The sequence below is a fragment of the Prionailurus viverrinus genome, chromosome E1, assembly GCF_022837055.1.
Source record: "Prionailurus viverrinus isolate Anna chromosome E1, UM_Priviv_1.0, whole genome shotgun sequence".
Classification (NCBI taxonomy): Eukaryota; Metazoa; Chordata; class Mammalia; order Carnivora; family Felidae; genus Prionailurus; species Prionailurus viverrinus.
In genome coordinates, this window is record NC_062574.1 from 14,878,199 (window position 1) to 14,902,060 (window position 23,862).

Sequence of the window (23,862 nt, forward strand, 5' to 3'; positions counted from 1 at the left end):
ACTCACCGCAAGATCATGACCTGAGCCAAAGTTGGATGCTCAACCGACTGAGACACCCAGGCACCCCCAAAAATTTTTTTTTAGGTATAGAATGTTCTTATTCTTTTTTTTTTTTTCAACATTTATTTATTTTTGGGACAGAGAGAGACAGAGCATGAACGGGGGAGGGGCAGAGAGAGAGGGAGACAGAATCGGAAACAGGCTCCAGGCTCTGAGCCATCAGCCCAGAGCCTGACGCGGGGCTCGAACTCACGGACCGCGAGATTATGACCTGGCTGAAGTCGGACGCTTAACCGACTGCGCCACGCAGGCGCCCCTAGAATGTTCTTATTCTTAGCAGAGGTCTGCTGAAATGCGTAGAGGTGAACTTCTATGATGACTGTACTTCAAATGGCTCAGAAAAAACATGTATATACAGACGTATGGGAGTTAACACACTATTGTTTCTCAGCTCCATTCTCAATCCTCTGTACTCTGTGGAACTTGATGCATTGCCAGTTGACTCCATGAGAGGCCCTCAGTAGGGCTCCAGAGACAGAAGGCAAGACTAGAAGAAGGAACTCAGTTCTGTCTGCTCCCTAATTAGCATCCACATGAAAAAACACAGTTAGACTTTTCACCTTATACCATATATAAAAGCTAACTCAAAATAGCCCAAGGACCTAAACTTCAGAGCTAAAATTATAAAACCTTTAGAAGAAAACCTAAGGTGGAAGCTTATGACATTGGCTGGGAATGATTTCTAGGCTATAACAGCAAAGACACTGGCAACAAAAGTAGACAATTTTGAAAATTAAAACAGTTTGTGCATAAAAAGACAATATCAACAGAGTAAAAAAGGCAACCCACAGAAGGGCACCTGGCTGGCTCAGTGGGTAGAGAGGACATGTGACTCTTGGTCTTGTGTCATGAGTTTGAGCCCTATGTTAGGTGGAGTGATTACTTAAAAAAATAAAAATAAAAGATTTTTTTTAAAAAAGGCAAGCCACATAATGGGAGGAAATATTAGCAAATCACGTACCTGATAAGGAGAACTCCTAAAACTCAACAACAAGAGAACAAACAACCTGATTTTAAAAATGGGCAAAGAGGGGCGCCTGGGTGGCTCAGTCGGTTAAGTGTCCGACTTCAGCTCAGGTCATGATCTCACAGTCCGTGAGTTCAAGCCCCGCGTCGGGCTCTGTGCTGACCGCTCAGAGCCTGGAGCCTGTTTCAGATTCTGTGTCTCCCTCTCTCTCTGATCCTCCCCTGTTCATGCTCTGTCTCTCTCTGTCCCAAAAATAAATAAACGTTAAAAAAAAATTTTTTTTAATGGGCAAAGGATTTGAATAGAGATTTCTCCAAAAAGGATATATCAATAGCCAACAAGCACATGGAGAGGTGCTCTCTTTTTTTTTTTTTTTTATGTTTATTTCTGAGAGAGAGACAGACATGAGTGGGGCAGGGGCAGAGAGAGAGGGAGACACAGAATCCAAACCAGTCTCCAGGCTCCAAGCCGTCAACACAGAGCCTGATGTGGGGCTCGAACCCATGAACCACGAGATCATGACCTGAGCCAAAGTCAGACACTTAACTGACTGAGCCACCCCGGCACCCCTGGAGAGGTGCTCTTAACATCGCTAATAACTAGGGAAATGCAAATCCAAACTACAGTGAGATACCACCTCACATTCATTAGGATGGTTACTAGGAAAAAAAAAACAAACAGAAAATAGCTCATGTTGGTGAGGATGCGGAGAACCTGGAGGCCTTGTGCACTGCTAGTGGGAGTGTAAAATAGTGTAGCTACTATGGAAACCAGTGTCATTCCTCAAAAATTAAAACTAGAATTAATATATGGTCCAGCAACCCTACTTCTGCATGGATACCCCAGAGAATTGAAAACAGAACTCAAACAGATATTTGCACACCAGTGTTCATGGCAGTATTTTTCATAATAGCCAGAAATGGAAACAGCCCAAATGTTGTCCATTCACGGATGAATGGATAAAAAAAATGTAGTATCTACATACAATAGAGTATTATTCATCCATAAGAGGAAATGAAATTCTGATACATGCTACAACATAGATGAATCTGGGAACAGTATGCTAAGTGAAATTAGCTAGGCATAAAAAGGATAAATATTATATGATTCCACTTATCTGAGTTACCTAGAGTAGACATTCATAGAGACAGAACATAGAATAGAGGTTAGCAGAGGCTAGGAAGAGGGAGGAATGGGGAGTTATCAAATTATTATTTTTTTAAGTTTATTTATTTATTTTTAGAGACACACAGAGCACAAGCAGGAGAGGGGCGGAGGGAGGGGGGGGACAGAGGATCCAAAGCAGGCTCTGTGCTGACAGCAGGGTGCCTGACATTGAATTTGAACTCACGAACCATGAGATCATGACCTGAGCCAAAGTCAGATGCTTTACCCACTAAGCCGCCCAGGCACCCCTGAGGAGTTATTTTTTAATGAGGACAGAGTTTTCAGTTTGGGATGGTGACAAAGTTATGGAAATGGATAGTGGTGACAATTGCGTAATATTGTTAATGTACTTAATGCCACTGAACTGTATACTTAAAAATAGTTAAAGTGTCAATTTTGTCATGTGTATTTTACCACAGTAAAGATAATTAGAAAAATTGTTTTGGCATACCTGGGTGGCTCAGTTGGTTGAGCATCTGACTTCAGCTCAGGTCATGATCTCACGGTTTATGAGTTCGAGCCCTGCACTGACAGTTCAGAGCCTAGAGCCTGCTTCAGATTCTCATTCTCTCTGCCCCTCCCCCACTTGTGCTCTGTCTCTCAAAAATAAATAAATGTAAAAAAAAAATTATTTGTTTTGGGGCACCTGGGTGACTCAGTCGGTTTAGTGTCCAACTCTTGATTTCACCTCAGGTCATGATCTCAGGATTGTGGTATCATGCTGGGTGTGAAGCCTGCTTGAGATTCTCTCTATCCCTCTAACACTCTCTCTCAAAAAAACAAAAACAAAAACAATAGCGGTGACCAGGTGGCTCAGTGGGTTAAGTGTCTGACTTCAGCTCAGGTCATGATCTCACAGTTTGTGAGTTCAAACCCCACATCAGGCTCTGTGCTGACAGCTCAGAGCCTGGAGCCTACTTCAGATTCTGTCTCTCTCTCTCTCTCTCTCTCTCTCTCTCTCTCTCTGTTCCTCCCCCACTCACACTCTGTCTCTCAAAGAATAAATAAACATTAAAAAAATTTTTTAATCTTCAAAATATATATATATATAAAAATATATTTTTTAAGAAAGAAAAATTGTTTTATCTCACTTCCTCAAATTTTTTATCATACTATTCCAGAAGAAAATTTGGAATATGAAAAAGAAAAAGAACATCCATTTGCTTTTCAAAACTTTGAATCAATTACTGAGTTAACTTGGTGCCTGAAGAAAAGAATGAATTATTGCAGCTTAGTTCTTAATTGGACTAAAGAACAATTACACAACACTGAATTTATCATCATTTTGGATTAAGATAAAGAGTATCCATTGTTAGGCAAGAAGAGTTTTGCTATAATTATTATTCACCACAATCTTTTTGCTTGAACTAGGATTTTCAGATTTACCCTAATTTGAAACAAAACAAAAACAAACAGGAAAAAAAAACAACAGACTCTATGGTTCACCAGATATGCATAGGGTATTATCCTCATATTGTTTTTAGACTGGAATAAACTGAGAACAGGCAAGCACACCTTTTAAATTAAAATTTTTTAATTAAAATTTCTAATTTTCCTTTTTATATTATTTATTTTGATATTTTTCTATATTGTATCTAAATACTAATAAAATATTTGATATTAACTCATACATAGTAAAGATAATGTTTTGTGAAATTTCAATACATATGTACATAGACACATCAGACTGAATCACGGTGTAAAAGATATTTCTTATTATGGGTCTTTGTAAACAAAAATTTGAAAAACATTCTACACTTCTGATCTCAATTTCTTTGAGAAGAGATGCTTAAGAGAATTTTTAGTTTTCAGGGCACCTGGGTGGCTTAGTCAGTTAAGCTTCTGAGTAGGCTCAGGTCATGATCTCATGATTTGTGAGATTGAGCCCTGCGTCAGGCTCTGCACTGACAGCACAGAGCTTGCTTGGGATTCTCTCTCTCCTGCTATCTCTGCCCTCCCCCACTCATGCTTGCTTGCTTACTCACTCTCTCAAATAAATACATATTTTAAAAATTAAAAAAAATTGGGGGGCACCTGGGTGGCTCAGTTGGTTGAGCGTCTGACTTCAGCCCAGGTCATGATCCCACGCTTCGTGGGTTTGAGCCCCACGTCAGGCTCTGTGCTGACGGCTCAGAGCCTGGAGCCTGCTTCAGATTCTGTCTCTCTCTCTCTCTCTCTCTCTCTCTCTCTCTCTCTCTCTCTGCCCCTCCCCCACTCTGTCTCTTTGTCTCCCAAAAATAAACAAAAACTTTTTTTAATGTTTATTTTTGAGAGAGAAAGTGAGAGCAGAAGCAAGGGGGGGTGGGGAGCAGAGAGAGAGGGAGACACGGAATCTGAAGCAGGCTCCAGGCTCTGAGCTGTCAGCACAGAGCCTGACACGGCTCAAATCCATGAACCGTGAGATCATGACCTGAGCCAAAGTTGGACGCTTAACCCACTGAGCCACATAGACACCCCTAAAGAATTTTTTAAAAAGGGAATTTTTATTTTTCACATTATGCATATTTTACTTTCTTTACAGTTAAAGAGAGAGTCTAGGGTATTCTGTTTCTCCTTGTTGGCAGAATGGTGTATTCTCCGTTGCCAGTGTGTGTGTTTATTTGTGGGGTTTTTTATGTTTATTAATTTATTTTTGAGAGAGAGCAGGAGAGGAGCAGAACAAGAAAGAGAGAAAGAATCTCAAGCAGGCTTCGCATTGTCAACACAGAGCCCAATGCAGTGTTCAAACTCACAGACCGTGAGATCATGACCCATGCCTAAACCAAGAGTTAGACACTTAGCCTTTTCAGGTTGAAATAATTTCAGAATTATTTGTAAAATAGTAATTTTACAATAGTAGTAGTAATTTTTACAATAAAATTTGTAAAAATAGTACAAATAATTGCTGTGTAATATACTTTGTTAAGTATATTTTAAAAAGTATATACCGTTAAGAGGTATATACTTTAAGTATATTAAGTATAACAAAGTAATATACTTTGTTAAGTAACAAAAATTCAATCAAGTAAATTTTTTTAAGTTTATGTATTTATGAGAGAGAGAGAGAGATTGAGAGAGAGAATACCAAGCAGGCTCCTAGCTGACAGCACAGAGCCCATGCAGGGCTCAAACTCACAAACTGTGAGATCATGACCTGAGCCAAAATCAGGAGTCAGACACTTAACCGACTGAGTCACCCAGATGCCCCAACCAAGAAAATTTTATTTTATTTTATTTTATTTTATTTTATTTTATTTTACTTTATTTTTATTTTTAAAAAATTTTAATGTTTATTTTTGAGAGAGAGAGAGCACGCATGTACACACGAGCATGGGGGAGGAGCAGATTGAGGGAGAGACAGGATCCCAAACAGGCTCCACTCTGACAGCAGAGAAACTGATGTGGGTCTCAAACTCATAGACTGCGAGATCATGACCTGAGCCTAAGTCAAATACCCCTCAACCAACTAAATTTTAATGATCCAGTTGGCTTTGTTAATTGATTCATGAATTGAGCAGCATCCCAACTAGCAAGTAGAAGGGAGCTCCAAAGGGCTATGGAAAAGGGAAGGTTTTTAAAAGTAGAGGGACGCCTGGGTGGCTCAGTCAGCTAAGCCTCCGACTTTGGCTCAGGTCATGATCTCACAGTTCCTGGGTTTGAGCCTCTTGCCCAGTTCTGCGCTGACAGCTCAAAGTAGGGAGGATGTGGGTGCCTGGGTGGCTCAGTCGGTTGAGTGCCCCACTCTTGATTTCGGCTCAGGTCATGATCTCAGGGTCATCATATCATGGTCCTGATCTCACAGTCGTGAGATCTGAGCCCTCATCGGGCTCCTTGCTGACAGCTTGGAGCCTGCTTGAGATCCTCATTCATTCTCCCTCTCTCTCTCTCTCTCCCCCTATCTCTCTCTCTGTCTTAAAATAAACAAACATTTAGGGATGCCTGGGTGGCTTGGTTGGTTGGGCGTCTGACTTTTGGTTTTGGTTCAGGTGGTGATCTCACAGTTTGTGGTTTCTAGCATCTTGTGGGGCTCTTCGCTGACGGCGGGAGCCTGTTTGGGATTCTCTGTCTCCCTCTTTCTCTGTTCCTCTCTCCCTCTCTCTCTCTCAAATAAATAAATATTTAAAAATAAATAAATAAACTTAAAAAAATAAAGGTAGAGAAAGTGTGGAGAAAAAGGAAATTATTAGCAAAGAATCCATTGTTTTAGGCAAGGTCACCCTCCTAAGGCGAATGGAAGGGGTCTGTCAGTAAACTTACTAGTGCTGACCAGTAAATTCCTATCTGGAGGTTAAAGGTTACATTTCTGGGGTCTTGCAACTGCAGTCAGCTTAGGTATTAAGTCTTGGTTTACTGACTTGGGTCCTTAACAAGTGATACCATTTGGGGCCTGTGACTTTCTTTTCAGTATCTTCTTTCAGATTCCCCAAATGTTAATAGTTTACTACATTTACTTTATGATTCATTTTCATTTTCTCTTTCTCTTTCCCTACCTCTCCCTCCCTCTTCCCCTCTCTTTCCTCCTTCTGTCAGCCATTCACTCAAGTATTTTCAACACAGTTTAGGTGGAGAATACTCTGCTACAAAACCACGTATTATGTTATTCTCCACACCTAAGCTTTGTTATGATACATTATCGTGGGGGTGGTAATTATAAAATAAATAATTAGCATTCTGTCCTCTAAATAGAAATTCTGGTATCTATGCCTCTGAGGCCATAAGATTACCCCCCCCCCCATTCACATTACACGATACAGACAACCTCATGTGTCCCAGTGTTTTGCAGGTAGGTACTCAGAACGTTTCAAGTGCAGTGGTTAAGGTACTTCCCTTAATAACAAATGTGTGCTTTTTTTGTTTCGTTTCTTTCTTCATGAAGACCCGAGGATGAGATGTTTTTACAAAATCTGTCTAGAGGCTACCTGGTGGAAAAGGACCCCAACGCTCCCCTTTTCTACAGAGAAGAAGGAAACAAAAAATTTCAGCAGAAGGATTATATGGGAGCCACAGTGCTGTACTCTAAGGTAAGGCACCACATCTCAGCAGGAGGGGATACCAACGATTCCGCGATGCATAGTTCTTCAGGTCACAGAACCTTACTGCTGACTTGTGTAGCCAGTGGTTCCCTTGTTTACAATTTGTGAACTGAATTTGAAAAAGAAAACTGGCAGGATTCTGCCATTGGTTATATGCCAAAACAAAGGCATATATGCGTCCTAAATTCCATCAAGAAACTTCTATTCCTGAATTCCCTCAGATACTCTGTAGCAATAGGCTTATTGGACCCATGGGTCTGCCTTGCCCGGGTCTGTCAGCTGTCACTGAATTGTGTGCCCTTTGTATCAGAATGACTGATGAGGCTGTTGGTTTGATAGTCCCAATTTAGAGGCCAGCTAGGTGTTTGGTCAGCCACAGTGTTCGCTTACAACCGGTATGACTTAGGTTAACTTAGAAAGGAAAATAAGCCCAACTGCCACAGCCTATTTAAATCCCATTTTGGAAGTTGTCAACAGATACAGCAGTACCTAGGAGATGACTACCACGATGAAGCAAATATCTCAATAAAGCTAGCCAAATGAATTTCTTGGCTTCCCAGTTATGTTCACACTACACTATTTATTGTCTACTAAGTGTGCCATAGCATTATATCAAAAAAATGTGCATACCTTAAATTAAAAGTACTGTATTGCAAAAAAAAAAAAAAGCTAACTGGCAGCTGAGCTTTCAGCAAGTCGTGATCACTGATCACAGCTCATTGTAATGAATATAATGATGAAAGTTTGAAATATGGCAAGAATTGCCAAAATGTAACACAGAGACACAATGAACAATGTGAGCAAAGGCTATTAAATGGTGCTGATAGACATGCTCAATGCAAGATTGCCACAAACCTTTACTTTGTAATAAAAAAAAAAAAAAAAAAAAAAACGCCATGTGTGTGAAGCACATTAAAATGAGGTATGCCTAGGGGTGCCTGGGTGGCTTGGTCGGTTAAGCGTCTGACTTCAGCTCAGGTCATGATCTCACAGTCCATGAGTTCGAGCCCCGCGTCAGGCTCTGTGCTGACAGCTCAGAGCCTGGAGCCTGTTTCAGATTCTGTGTCTCCCTCTCTCTCTGTCCCTCCCCTGTTCATGCTCTGTCTCTCTCCATCTCAAAAATAAATAAACGTTTAAAAAAAAAATTTTTTTTTTAAATGAGGTATGCCTATATTATTTTTTAATATTTATTTGAGAGAGAGAGAGAGCATGAGTCGGGGAGGGGCAGAGAGAAGAGGGAGACACAGAATCTGAAGCAGGCTTCAGGCCCTGAGCTGTCAGTACAGAGCCTGACGCAGGACTCAGACTCACAAACCATGAGATCATGACCTGAGCCGAAGTTGGATGCTTAACCAACTGAGCCACCCAGGCGCCCGAAATAAATAAACTTTAAAAAATGAAATGAAATGAAATGAAATGAAATGAAATGAAATGAAATAAAATAAAATAAAATAAAATAAAATAAAATAAAATAAAATAAAATAAAATAAAATAAAAACTAAGCATCACTGAGCTAGATTTTGATCAGGAAGAGTGGCTTTTAACAACCTGCGGCTTTTACTGTCCTGCTTCCATCATAGAAACTGAAACAAGATCCCTGAGAGACTTCCGTCCATAATTTTTAAGAGATAAATATGGGTTTAAAGCAGGAATGTACCAATCCTCTCACCACGTCTGTGATCTTTTATATTTAAAAGAATGAGTGTAGGGGCACCTGGGTGGCTCAGTCGGTTAAGCATCTGACTTCAGCTCAGGTCATGATCTCACGGCTTGTGAGTTCAAGGCCCATGTTGGGCTCTGTGCTGACAGCTCAGAGCCTGGAGCCTTTTCAGATTCTGTGTCTTTCTCTCTCTCTCTGCCCCTCCTCCACTCACACTCTGTCTCTCAAAAATAAATAAACATTAAAAAAAATTTTTTTTTAAATAAAAGAATGAGTCTAAATTTGAAGGGTAAACACCTTTACTCTGAATCTTTAACAGGGCTAAGCTTAACATTTGGAATTAGTTTTCCAACAACTCTCAGACTTCTAACAATAGCCTCTATAACTGATAAGAGCCCTAAATTGTAACATTATAAAGTATTTAGTTGAATAATGTGAATTCGTGATTCCTGAAGAATTAAGTAACGATCCACTGATAAGTGGTTTAATAGTTCCTTTTTACAGAGCTAATCTCTTCAAGTTTATGCATGTGCATCAGAAATGTGATCATGTGGGAAGTTGTTCAAGGAAAACAAGTAAAATAAAAAAGGAAATCAGACAAAAAATTAAGGTTTGCTCTGTATGTGAAGGGAGATGAGCCTTCCTATTTCATGAAGCTAGTATTTTGGGGATTATGGTACTTTGCAATTTTCTACAAACCTGCTATTTTCTCTTTTTTTTAATAATATTTGTTGTTTCTATCTGATTATAAAAGTACTATGTTTTGTAAGTTACTTGGAAAATACAGAGAGGCATAAGGAGTAAAAAAAGTCACATAATCAGGGATAGGCACTGTTAACATTTTTGCTTATATCCATCCAGACACTTTTTCCTCTGAAAATATGTTTTTCTTTTACAAAATTGGGATAATGCTGCACTTACTGTTTTGTAATCTGCTTTTTTCCCTCAACAATTTATTGTGACCATTTTCTCGTGTTATTAAATTTTCCACTAGCACATGATTTTTTTATGGCTAGTTTAGTGTTCCATTACAGAGAACTATGCTTGATTTAACATCTCCTAATGTTGACAGATTGCTTGGTATCACAAGGCTACAAGGAGTGTCTTTCTATGTAAATATTTTTACGCATCTGATTACTTCCTTAGGATAAATTCCTAGAAGAGAATTTGCTGGGTCAATTTAAATGTATTATTCTAAGCCTTTGGTACTTGGTGCTAGATTGTTCTCTAGGAAAAAACTAGTTAACAACCCTTCTAGTAGAATATGGGAATGTTCATTTCTCTGTATCCTCAGCAATACTAGTTTTTAAGATTTTGTTATTTTAGCTATTTATTTTTAATATGAAATGTGTCTACATAGTTAAAATTCAAAAGGTACAAGAATATATACACAGTGTAGTCTATTTCTTCTGTCTCCTGGCCACCACTTTACCTAACACTAGAACCCAGCACTGTTAAATGTGTCTTCCAGGGGCGCCTGGGTGGCGCAGTCAGTTAAGCGTCCGACTTCAGCTCAGGTCACGATCTCGCGGTCCGTGAGTTCGAGCCCCGCGTCAGGCTCTGGGCTAATGGCTCGGAGCCTGGAGCCTGTTTCCGATTCTGTGTCTCCCTCTCTCTTTGCCCCTCCCCCGTTCATGCTCTGTCTCTCTCTGTCCCAAAAATAAATAAACGTTGAAAAAAAAAAATTAAAAAAAAAATGTGTCTTCCAGAGGTATTTAGCATATATAAATAAATACAAACAATCTCCCATTCCTGCACGCACATACACTTTAAAAAAATTATTTTTATTTGTTAAAAATGTTTATGTATTTTGAGAGAGAGAGAGCTTACACACATACGAGCGGGGGAGGAGCAGAGAGAGAGGGAGAGAGAGAATCCCAAGCAGGCTCCACACTGTCAGCACAGAGCCCTACTCCAGGCTGGATACCATGAACCTCTAGATCATGACCTGAGCCGAAATCAAGAGTTGGACGCTTAACCAACTGAGCCACCCAGGAGCCCCCACACACATACACTTTTTACATAAATATACACTGTTCAGCCCCATGCTTTTTTCACTTAATAATATCTTGAAGATCATTCCACCTCAGAATATTAAGAGCTTCCTCATTCTTATAGCTGCATGGTATTACCTAATATGGATGTGTAGTAATTTATTTAGCCAGCATCTTATAGATCAATATGTAATTGATCTAAGTTGTTCCTTATCTTTGGCTATTTCAAACAACTCTATGCTGAGAAACTTTGCATGTATGTTATTTTGTACCTATCATTGGGGTAAAAGACGGGCTCCTGGGTGGCTCAGTCGGTTAAGCATTGGGGTAAAAGATTATATCTGTAGGATAAATTCCTAGAAGAGGAGTTGCTGGTTTAATGGAGATATAAATGATACAGATATATATATATGAAGTACATATATATGTTGCTAACTTGCCCTTCATAATCATGAGACCAGCTTATACTCCCACTGGCAACGTATGAGAATGCTCATTTTCCCACTCCTTTGATGACTCCATGTGCTATCGGCTTTATTTATCTTTGCCAATCTGATAGCTAAAAAATGGTTTCTCAGTATAGTTGGGTTTTTTCTTTTTTTTTTTCCAATTTATCAGATGGAAACTTTTTTTACTCTGGTAAAATATACATTACATAAAATGTTCCATTGTAACCATTTTTAAGTATACAGTGCAGTGACGTTAAGTACACTTACAGTGCTGTTTAACTGATGTGGAAATGTTGGGGTTTGCAGCAAATGGTCAAGAAAGAACTGAAGCATCTTCAGGGCAATAAGGGTGGTTTTTATTAAAGCACAGGGACAGGACACGTGGGCAGAAAGAGCTGCACTAGGGTTGTGAAGAGCCCTTGACTATATATCTTCAAGTTGGGAGGGGCTGAGGGGTAGAGTAAGTCTCTAAGGAGTGTGGAAGCAAGGTTTCCAGGACCTTGAGGGGGCTAGCTCTTGTTAGGAGAAGGTAATTTATTATTGTTTAGTAAAAACTCAGTCTTGAGATCCTTCAGATGTGTATCAGTGGGCCATAAGCTTGGAGGATGATTGCCAACATATATCTCGGGGTGTTAGAGAGAAAGGAAGTTTCCAAAGGAATTTTTATATGTTAAAGAAGACTTACAGGATCCTGGAGGTTGGGCTAATGCTAAACTAAGCCTTTTGCCCTTAGCAAAGTATTAGCATCCAGTCGAGTTCCTAGAGGAGGGTTGCTCGGCCTGTCTCAAGGACATGTCAATGGGCAGTAAGTAGTAAGGAAATTTTAATTTTTTTCCTTTTGCCTTTGTTTCCCACATCACAACCATCATCATACATTTCCAGAACTTTCTCATCAACCAAAACCAACTCTGTGCCCCTTAAACAGTAACTCTCCATACCTCCCTCCCCCTCACCCCAGACAGTCGCTGTTCTGTTTCTGTCTCTGTGGTATTGCCTATTCCAGGTACCTCATGTAAGTGGAATCATACAATATTTGTCCTTTTGTTTCTGGCTTATTTCGCTTAGCATAATGTTTTCAAGGTCCAGTAGAGTTTTAATTTGCATTTTGCTGATTATGAATGAGGCTGAGCGTTTTTTCATATGTTTATGAGCCATTTCTATTTCCCATTAGAACTCTCTATTCATATCATTTGCTTATTTTCCTGTTGAATTATTGGTCATCATCTTATTGATCTGCAGGAACTATCATAAAGTAAAGAAATGAGCCCTTTGCCTGTGACATGAGTTACAGATATTTTTTCCGGTTCAATGTTTGCCTTTTGATATTGCTTTTATTGGTTTGCTGTAAAGAAATGTGTTTTTTTAATAGTTGTTTAATGTGTATTTATTTTGGGGGGGGGTGCAGAGAGAGGGGGACAGAGGATCCCAAGCAGGCTCCACGTTGACAGCAGAGAACCTGATGTGGGGCTCGAACTCACAAACGGTGAGATCATGACCTGAACCGAAGTCAGACACTTAACTGACTGAGCCACCCAGGTGCCTCAAGAAATATTTTATGTACTCAAATTTATTAACCTTTTGTGACTTCTGGGTTTTGTGTCATAGTTACAAAGGGATCCCTCACTCCAACATCGCTTTAGATTTTTCCTATAGTTTCTTCTAGTGCTCTGAGAGTTTCATTTTTTACATTAAGGTTTTGATCCATTGAGAATTTGTCCTAATTAAAGGTTTATCATAAATAGAGGGCCAACTTTATTTCTCTTCCTACTTGTCACAATACTTTTATTGAATAATCCCTTTTTTTCCTCCAGTGACTTGAGATGCTACCTTTATGATAATTCTTAATCCTTGCCAACTTGGTGGTAGAAGGAAGGGAGCCCTGTGTGCTTTCATTTGCATATATTTTACTATCCACAAATAAATTAACTATTTGTGTTCTAAGAAATAAGTATCATTAGTGTTTCTTCTTTTGTGAATTTCTATTTGTGCCACTCACCCTTTGTTGTGTGCAGGATCGTGCTTGCAATATTTTCCTCCATTTTCATTTACCTTTAGGATTGTTTGTGGCTGAAGTGGTGTTTGATGCTGCTATCTTCAAAGTGCTTTGAATATTTATTTCCTCACTCGATCTTCACAGCTTTGCTCTGAGATAATTAAAAATGAAGCTGAAGCACGAAAAGATCCAGTAACTTTCCGAATTTCATACCATCTTTCATAGCAGAGCCCTAATCTGGAAGAAAGAAAAAAAAAAAAAAAAACCTTTAGAAATGCTTGTTTTCTGGGTGCCTGGCTGGCTCAGTTGGTATAGCACATGACTCTTGATCTCGGAGTCGTGTGTTGGAACCCCACATTGGGTGTAGAGATTTTTTTTTTAATGCTATTTCCCATTTATACTTTTAACCGGTTCATTGTTTTGCAGGGAATATCACATTCAAGGCCTCACACTGCAGACATTTCACTGTGTTATGCCAATCGCTCTGCAGCCCTCTTCCACCTGGGTCAGCATGAGGTGAGTATCAGGGTGCATGGTGTGATTGGAGAGGATCTGGAGGGGGTACCCTGGAAGACTAGACTGTCTTCTCTGCTCCTACCTTAGAGCACTAAACCTAGGCCATGCTGCAGTCAGTTGAATTGGAAGAAAATTGGTATCCTCCCAAATTTATTCTTCCCCGATTCATTTTTTTCTCTCCTGATTCATTTTACCTATCACAGGTGATTATGTGGGGCAGTATTGGTTGACAAGAAAGAGTCATGGCACGTGGCACAGGGCCATGGACTATATCCAGTGGGTCAGCAGTTCTCAGTGTTGAGATCAGCAGTGAGATATGTTGCTAATAATACTTCGGGTTCCAAGTGTTTGCAAACAATTTACTTGTTTGTTTGTTTGTTTGTTTGTTTGTTTGTTTTTAATGAGTAGAGCATGTTCAAGATTATCCCTTCAATAATGCAGCTCACACTCAATATGCCTTTTGAAAGGGCAAGTCCAAGTTGCGCTGAAATGCCTGTGTATGCCTATGAGGAAGTGGGCTTTATATGGGCGACTTTCTTCTCATTCCCTAGTTGAGGTCTAAGGACAAGCTCTCAAACGTCATTTTGGCATGTCCTTTTTTGGAATACCACAGAAATGTAAAATATTCCCTATAATTAAGAACTTTTTGGGGGCGCCTGGGTGACTCAGTCAATTGAGCGTCTGACCTCGGCGCAGGTCATGATCTCGCGGCTCATGAGTTGGAGCCCTGTGTCACGTTCTGTGCTGGCAGCACAGAGCCTGGAGCCTGCTTCGGATTCGGTGTCTCTGTCTCTCTCTGGCCCTCCCCTGCTCACTCTCTCTCTCACTCTTCAAAATAAGTAAACATTAAAAAAAATTTTTTTTTAAGAACTTTTTGAATACTCACAAGTTCATACCTATTGCCCTTTGAACTAAAAGAGACAAGCAAGAATTTAACTCCAGACCCTGAGCAAAAAAGTCCTGGACAATTGAGGACAACAATTGCAAGAACTTGTGTAATATGTAACCCTTCATAACTTTCCCTATATTGGTTATTTCTATTCCCTTCTTGCAGCAGTGATCATCATACATTGAACACATACGATGCCCCACACATTCTTTTCAACCTTAGGTGTATTACCTTATTTCATCCTTAAAACAACCCTGTGAGGTTGTCCCTATTTTTCAGATGAGAACACCAAGACACTTAGAAATGAAGTTCCTTACACAGGGTCCCACAGCTCGTAAGAGGCAGTCAGTAGTGGAATGCGGATCTGTCTGACTTCTGTGTCTAAGACTTTTCTTCCTCAAAACAGGAATATTCAATAAGACAAACACAATATCCTCGGCAAGTGTTACTTAATCACTCAAAACATCACACGGTAGAATATGATTTAAAGAAATTAGCACGTGGTTATAGTTGCTGCATCTGTAATAATCTCGTAAGTTTCCTGTAGATTTTTGTTACCATTTGCAATAGACACTGAAAGTAGGGACCAAGGGTCATTTGGGGATCTCCTTTCTGTTTGCAGATGTGTCTTAAAGACATCATGAGAGCGCAGATGCACGGGTATCCAGAGAGACTGCAACCCAAGATGATGTTGCGTAAGGCCGAATGTCTGGTGACCCTGGGGAGACGACAGGAGGCGAGCCAGACCATCAGTGATCTTGAAAGTAGCTTTGCTGCCAAACCAACCCTCGCAGCTGCCCAGTTTCAGATTCTGCAGACAAACCTCTATCGTCTGAAAATGAAGGCACAAGAAAAGGAGAGTCTCACAGAAACCTTCCCGGCAGCTCTAACCAAAGCCTTGGAGGATATGGACCTAAAGGGAGAGAATGGACAAGTCCCCAGCGCATCGTCATCTGTCAGCTTACGCACAGACCCTTTAAGAGGCCGCTATTTGGTTGCCACAAAAGATATTCTCCCAGGAGAGCTCTTGGTGAAGGAGGACGCTTTTGTGAGCGTCCTTCACCCGGGAGAGATGCCACCGCTACGTCACCTAGAGAGCAAGTGGGATACCAGGGTTACCAACGGGGACCTCTACTGTCACCGATGTTTGGACCACACTTTGGCCACAGTTCCCTGTGATGGGTGCAGCTATGCCAAATACTGCAGCCATGACTGTATGCAGCAGGCCTGGGACCTGTACCATAGTGTGGAGTGTTCTCTAGGGGGGCTGCTTCTCACACTGGGTGTCTTCTGCCACATTGCCCTGAGGTCCACTCTCGTAGCTAGATTTGAGGATGCAAGCAAAGTCATAAGGAAGCTTTGCGGTGAGATTAGGAACAGAGACACATGTTCACCTGAAAGAGAGACTCTGGTGCAAACACTCACTTGTGACCTGGGAGGGGAGAGTGAGAACAAAGGCAAAATGCTCGAGCCCCCAGTTCCAGGATGTGATCTGAATGGGAAATATGAAAGTAATTACAATGCCGTCTTCCACCTCCTGCCACATACTGGAAACCATAGCCCAGAGCACAGATTTCTCTGTGCTCTAAGTGTCTCTGCACTGTGCAGGCGACTTGAAGCAGCCGGTTGCTACAAGCCAGCGGCGGCTGTGCCTCCTGGGTCGGGTTCAGAATTGGATGTCTGGGGAGTGGCCATGCTGAAACACGTGCTGCAGCTGCACTGTAACGCTCAGGCGATCACCACCATTCAGCACACAGGTAGGAGGGAAACTGTTCTTGCCTTATGGTACTGTCCTTGATGTAGCTAATATCTGGGGAGAAAGAACTGTGAGTGGAAACGGCAGCCTTCAAATCAGCGGTCTGATGGGAAAACACCGCTGGCTACCTCGTGTTGTCGTGATTATGGCATTGAGAAGCTACGTGGCCTTAACAAATTATTTGATTCCACTCTGCCTCGGTTTTCTCATCGCTAAAATGGGTAGTTTATGGGTTTTTTTTTTTTAAGTTTATTTATTCATTTGAAAAAGAGAGAGAGTAAGCACAAGCAGGGGAGGGGCAGAGACAGACACAGGACTCAAACTCAAAAACCATGAGAGCATGACCTGAGCCGAAATCCAGAGTCGGACGTTTAACCGACTGTGCCACCCAGACCCCCACTAAAATGGCTAGTTTAATCCCACCTAACTTTACTGAGTTGTGAAGAATACCTTTGTAGTTTGTAAAAATACCTTAAAAACCCAATTGCTAAGGGGGAGTTTATTATGAAATAGTAATCAAAGAAGACTGCAGAAAGAAGGTCTATGGTTGAGTTAGCATATCAGAGTCTTATTCATGTGACTCAGCCACTCGATCGCTTCCCTTTCCAATTGACAGATTTCCCCCAATCTTCTGTTTTAAATTTCCAAGAGAGCGATCTGGCCAAGCACAACTTTTCACACAATACTACCATGAACTGTTGGTCCTTTGGTGCATGGCCAATAATCTAGGGGCCACCCCTACACACAGACCAGCCTCACCCTGCTTGCCTGAAACATGTCCTATAGATAAGGCTATTTAAGGCAGATGGAGAGACTGGATGTGCCCAGCATCACAGTGACACTGTATTGACAACAGATACTATTAGAAAGGAGATGGTGTTTCCAGCATTTCTATCGTATGATCTCCATTTTAACAGATACTGTCTTTCAATTCAATTCTTTTGATCTTCTCATATTAGGTAATCTAGAATTTTGTCAACCTTTTGTATGCATGTTTTTATCTTAAATTTTAATTCAGCTGCCAAGTGTTATGATGTATAGGCATTTCAGTAGAGGTGTTTTGGAGGAAGACTCTCTTCCCCATCCTGAAGCACATGGAACATCCAAAAATAGCACTGGATTCATCCCATAATACTAGGAAATCCTATTGAAAGGTAGTCTCTGTTTTCTTCTCTGCTTTCTTTTGCTTCTTTGAGCCATTGCTACCTTCTAAAATACATCTGCTGAGTGTTTTTCCAGAATTTTGTTTTCCCTTGGGTACATTCCCTGGCATTTTAAAAAATACTATTTTCATTGAGTTCTGTTTTTGCGAATATAAAAATATAGTATAGGGAGGGGCGCCTGGGTGGCTCAGTCGGTTAAGCGTCCGACTTCAGCTCAGGTCACGATCTCACGGTCCGTGAGTTCGAGCCCTGCGTCGGGCTGTGGGCTGATGGCTCAGAGCCTGGAGCCTGCTTCTGATTCTGTGTCTCCCTCTCTCTCTGACCCTCCCCGTTCATGCTCTGTCTCTCTCTGTCTCAAAAATAAATAAACTTAAGAAAAAAAAATTTAAAAAAAAAAGAAAAAAATATATAGTATAGGGGGCTTCCAGATTATAATGGCAGGAAGTTACCAACTCCTGATTTTATTGTGTCGTGCTCCTAAAGTACTTAATAGAACAGACAAAAAAGGTAGAAATGTCAGTAGCTCTAAGAACTGTAGAAACTCTTGTCTGGGTAGACAATAGCAGGCTGACTCCCGGAGCCAGAATGGCAGAGGAGTTTTCCATCTGCTTCCCTCCATGGCCTGTTCCGCACCATCAAACAATCTTAGCCCAAATGTTTTGCTCCATGTGCGTGACATCTCATTATAGTCAGGCTTTTATTTGTATAGCAAGTTTGGGGTAAAAATTTTCATAAGTTCAGAATAAACTTTTGGGTAGCAACCAATTGAGCCACCCAGGTGCCCCTATCTATGAGGTTCTATATTTTATGCATAATTTATTCTTATTTACATGATGTTTAAAAATAGAAAAAAAAATGACTAAATGCAAAAAATTCCAAAATCTTAACAGTAATCAATTCTGAAAGTGGAAATACGAGTGATTGCTATTTTTTCTTCTTTGAACTTCTTTATATGTGTGTGTGTGTGTATATATATATATATATATATACATATATATATATAAAGATTATATGGTTTTTTTGTTTGTTTGTTTTTCCCTATGTAGGCTTCATGCCTACCAACACGGGGCTTGAACTCATACCCTGAGATCAAGACCTGAGATTCACCTAGGCACCCATGAAGTTTTTCTGTATTTTTAAAATTAAAAAAAAATTTTTTTTTCAACGTTTATTTATTTCTGGGACAGAGAGAGACAGAGCATGAACGGGGGAGGGGCAGAGAGAGAGGGAGACACAGAATCGGAAGCAGGCTCCAGGCTCCGAGCCATCAGCCCAGAGCCTGACGCAAGGCTCAAACTCACGGACCGCGAGATCGTGACCTGGCTGAAGTCGGACGCTTAACCGACTGCACCACCCAGGCGCCCCTATATTTTTAAAATTAAAAACACTGATTCACACAGTAGTAACGTTATTCTAGTAAATTTAAAAAAAATTTTTTTTCAACATTTATTTATTTTTTGGGACAGAGAGAGACAGAGCATGAACGGGGGAGGGGCAGAGAGAGAGGGAGACACAGAATCGGAAACAGGCTCCAGGCTCTGAGCCATCAGCCCAGAGCCTGACGCGGGGCTCGAACTCACAGACCGCGAGATCATGACCTGGCTGAAGTCGGACGCTTAACCGACTGCGCCACCCAGGCGCCCCTATTCTAGTAAATTTAAAATGGATTGTATACTTCCTTATTATTCTCCGGGAGATTTTTTAAAAACAAGTTAACTGAGCAAAAAGATGATAAAGATGGTAAAATGAGTTTTTAAGTAATTATAAATGGGCTAAATTCTAAACAAATCTTTCAAAATGAGTAAAAATAATTTAGGGGCATCTGGGTGGCTCAGTCAGTCAAGCGTCTGACTTCGGCTGAGGTCATGATCTCGTGTTTTGTGAGTTCAAGCCCCGCGTCGGGCTCTGTGCTGACAGCTCAGAGTCTGGAACCTGCTTCAGATTCTGTGTCTCCCTCTCTGCCCCACCCCTGTTCATGCTCTGTCTCTCTTCATCTTTCAAAACTGAATAAATGTTAAACAAAAATGTTTTAATACAATAAAATAATAAGGATCTAGAAGCCAAGATAACTACTGTACTAGGGGATTCAGTACATAATATCCATCAAAACTTGTGTCCTATAGGGGCGCCTGGGTGGCTCAGTCGGTTGGGCGTCCGACTTCGGCTCAGGTCATGATCTCGCGGTCCTTGAGTTTGAGCACCGCGTCGGGCTCTGTGCTGACAGCTCAGAGCCTGGAGCCTGTTTCAGATTCTATGTCTCCCACTTCCTCTGACCCTCCCCTGTTCATGCTCTCTCTGTCTCAAAAATAAATAAATGTTAAAAAAAAATTTTTTTTTTTTTTAAATAAACAAACAAACTTGTGTCCTATAGACCAGGGTGATGTGATGTGGGCCAGGAACCAATGGTCAAAAAAGAATTGAGACATTTTCAGCCCAAAAAGGTGTGTTTTTGTTTTTGTTTTTGTTTTTGTTTTTAATTAAAGCATGGGATAGGACCCGTGGGCTTAAAGAACTACACTGGGATTGTGAGGAGGGATTGATTATATACTACTTTTAAATTGATTGTATACTTTTAAATTAGAGATAAAGGAAGTTTCCGACAGGATTTTCCAACGTTAAAGGAAATTTACAGAATCCTGGAGGTCTGGCTATTATCACGCTAAGGCTGCTTTTTGCCTCTAGCAAAGCATTACCATTAGGCAGTTGTGGGCTCCTTGAGGATTGTCCTACTCTGCCTGTCAATGGGCTGCAAGTTGTAAGGAAATGTAATTTTATCTACATTTCTTTTGCCTTTGTTCTCCTTATCTCAGGGCTCAGCAAACTTTTCCTGTAAAGGGGCAAATAGTAAATATTTTAGGCTTTGCAGGCCATCATGTCTCCTTTGCAGCCACACAGCTCTGTCATTGTAGCACCAAAGCAGCAACTGACAATGCACATCTAAATGAGTATGGCTGGGTTCCAATAAAACTTTATAATGGACTCTGAAATTTGTATTTCTTATAACATTTCACAACATGAGCATTATTCTTTTCATTTTTTTCTAACCACTTAAAAAGGTGAAGACAGTTCTCAGACCACAGTCTGTATAAAAGCCAGCAGCAGGCAGGATATGACCCACAGGTTATAGTTTACAGACCCCTGATATAAACAAAGAGTTGACAAATGTAATAACGAAATCTATTTAGAAAAAAAAAAAAAAAGCCTGGGGGTTGCCCAGTTGGCTCAGTCAGTTAAGCATCCAACTAATGCTCAGGGCATGATCTCACGGTTCCTGAGTTCAAGCCTCCTATCAGGCTCTGTGCTGACAGCTCAGAGCCTGGAGCCTGGTTCAGATTCTGTGTGTCTTTCCCTCTCTGCCCCTCCCCTGCTCCCATTCTCTCTCTATCTGTCTCAAAAATAAATAAACATTAAAAAAATAAAAGAAAAGAAAAAGCCCACAAAATTAGGAACAATGAATATAGCCAATAATATAATTTTTTTTAACTTTAAGCAAATATTTAATATGATTTTAGACTATTAAACTTGAAAACATTAAGTAGAAAACTTTGTAGGGTTGCCTGGGCGGCCTCTAACTCTTGATCTCAGCTCAGGTCTTGATCTCATGGTCGTGATGTCAAGCCCTGCATTGGGCTCTGCATTTGGTGTGGAGCCTACTTACAAAACAAAAGGAAGGGAAAACTTTGTAGAAAATATAAATTGCCTCGATTTTCTGAGGAGGAGAACATTTCAAAAGTCCAGTGATTGTGGAAGAAATTGAAAAAGATTATGAAAATATTTCCATCAAAACAAGCCAGACCAACTCTTTTCCGGATAAGTTCTTTAAAATATTTAAGGACCATATTTAGGCCACTTTTTTTTTTTTTTTTTTTTAATTTTAGAGAGCGAGTGTGTGCGCAGGCTGTGGAGGAAGGTTGTGGGGGGGGGGGGAGAGAGAGAGAGAGAGAGAGAGAGATAGAGAAAATTTTAAGCAGGCTCCACGCTCAGCACAGAGCCCAAGAGGGGACTAGATCCCACCACCTTGGGATCGTGACCTGAGCTGAAATCAAGACTGGCACACTCAGTCGACTGAGCCAGCCAGTCACCCCTAGCCACGATTTTTTTTTTTAAATAAAGAAAGCAAAGAAAAAATGATCTTCTAGGAAAAGATCATTTTTATACACTATAAAGTGTTCCAGGGCATGGGGGAATCTGGAACCCTTTCCCACTCATTCTGTAAAACCAAGAAGAAAAACTATAGACTTGTGAATATAGCTGTTAGAACCCTGAAAAAAATCACTGCCATATCACATCCAGTAGTTGACTGACGGAACACTACTATAAGACCAAGTAGGCTTTCTTCCAGAAATGCAAGGATATTCTAATTTAGAGGGATGTACAAGAAGGCTTGTGTAAATGCAGAGACAGGCCATATTCTTAGATGGAAAGACTGAAAACTAAACATGGCAGTTCCCCCACATTCCCCAAATCAGCGTAATGCAATTTCACACAAAATTACAATTGGACTTTTCCTGGAATTTGACAGTGATTCTAAAGTTCATCTCGAATAAGCGATGAGAATGGCCTTTTTGTAAGAGTACCGAACTCTTTCACCGGGTCCTTCCGAGCAAGCTAAGGCAGCAGCTGGGGTGAGGCCCTCCCTTCCTGCACAGAGCAGCACGTCCTGCAGCGTCTGCTTGGCACTCGCCCACCCAGGACCTCGGTGTCCGAGCTGGCCTGCATCTCCCCTGCCCTCAGCCTGTATGACCTGACCTGGGGGTGGTCAGGAAGGCTAAGGTCAATGCCCCCATTAGAGCAGAGGGTGTAAATGTCCTTTGAGAAGTTGGAGCTGATGGACCCGCCCCAGCAGCTGGCGTTGCACCTGCAGGAGGTCCTGCCCCACCACCACTGCTGCCCATCTGAAGAGAAGGAGGTGGAAGCAAAGAAAGAAGAGCCTGAGGAGACTGGGGGCGCCTGGGTGGCTCAATTGATTAAGTGTCCGACTTTGGCTCGGGTTCAGATCCTCTGTCCCCCTCTCTCTGCCCCTCCCCCACTCATTCACTCTCACTCTCGCTCTTGCTCTCTTTCTCTCTCTCAAAAATAAATCAACATTTAAAAAAAAGAAGAATCAGAGGAGTCTGATGATCATGTGGATGTAGTTGGTCTTTTTTGACTAAACCTCTTCTGTAACCTGTTTAATAAAATCTGAACTCTTAAGAAGAAGAATGCATACATACATACATACATACTGAAAGGGCTTGGTACTGATATGATAGCCCCCCTAAAAAAGTATTAAATTCTTTCTCTGAATCATTAAGTTTAAATAGTGAAGCATTAAACCATAAAATATCTCAAAAAAGATAAGTGAACACTTATATGGTCTTAGGGTGAGAGAAGCTTTTTAAAGCATTGGTATCCAATTTTGATAACTAAAAGATAGCTAGATTTAACCGAAATACCAAATATCCAAAACACCAGAATCAATAAAGAAGATAGAGAATGGAGGTGAAAGAGGTCCTTGAAGGGATGAAAATATGGGACTGGAGGCAACAGACCTGAGTTTCCATTCTGCTGAATCTAACCACTAACTTTCCATATGAACTTAGATTATTTAACCTCTCTGTGTCTCACTCAGTATTATTATTTTTTTAATTCCAGTGTAGTTAACACACAGTTCTGTATTCATCTCAGGTGTACAACAGTGTGATTCAACAACTGTACACGTTACTCAATGCTCATGAAGACAGGTGCACTCTTAATCTAATCCCCATCACCTATTTCCCCCATCCCCCCACCCACCTCCCTTCAGGTAACTATCAGTTCTGTATAGCTAAGAGTTGGTTTCTTGGTTTGTCTCTTTTTTTTCCTTTGTCCATTTGTTCTGTTTCTTTTTATTTTTTTAATCTCTTTTTAAAGGTTATTTATTTATTTTGAGAGAGAGAGAGAGAGAGAGAGTATAAACAGGGGAGGGCCAGAGAGAGAGGGGGAAAGAGAGAGAGAGAGAAAGAAAATCCCAAGCAGACTCTGCACTGAGGCACGGAGCCTGACGCAGGGCTCAGACCCACAAATCTGAGCCAAAACCAAGAGTTGGACGCTTAACCAACTGAGCTGCCCAGGCTTCTCACATTTGTTCTGTTTCTTAAATTCCACAGGCGAGTGAAATCATACATTTTTCTTTCTCTGACTGGCATACTTCGCTTAGCATTATACTTTCTAGCTCCATCTATGTTGTTGGATATGGCAAAACATCATTCTTTTTC

At 40.8% G+C, this 23,862-nt stretch overlaps 1 protein-coding gene across 3 annotated transcripts in view; it reads left to right on the top strand.

Moving 5' to 3' along the window:
- Nucleotides 1-23,862, top strand: part of SMYD4 (SET and MYND domain containing 4) — a 71,523-nt gene that overhangs the window by 12,171 nt on the left and 35,490 nt on the right. For all 3 annotated transcript variants that reach the window (XM_047832372.1, XM_047832371.1, XM_047832370.1), the window contains exons 3-5: nucleotides 7,050-7,194; nucleotides 13,729-13,818; nucleotides 15,330-16,464. In XM_047832372.1, coding sequence (XP_047688328.1) covers nucleotides 7,050-7,194; nucleotides 13,729-13,818; nucleotides 15,330-16,464 — 1,370 coding nt within the window. The remainder of the gene's footprint in view (nucleotides 1-7,049; nucleotides 7,195-13,728; nucleotides 13,819-15,329; nucleotides 16,465-23,862) is intronic.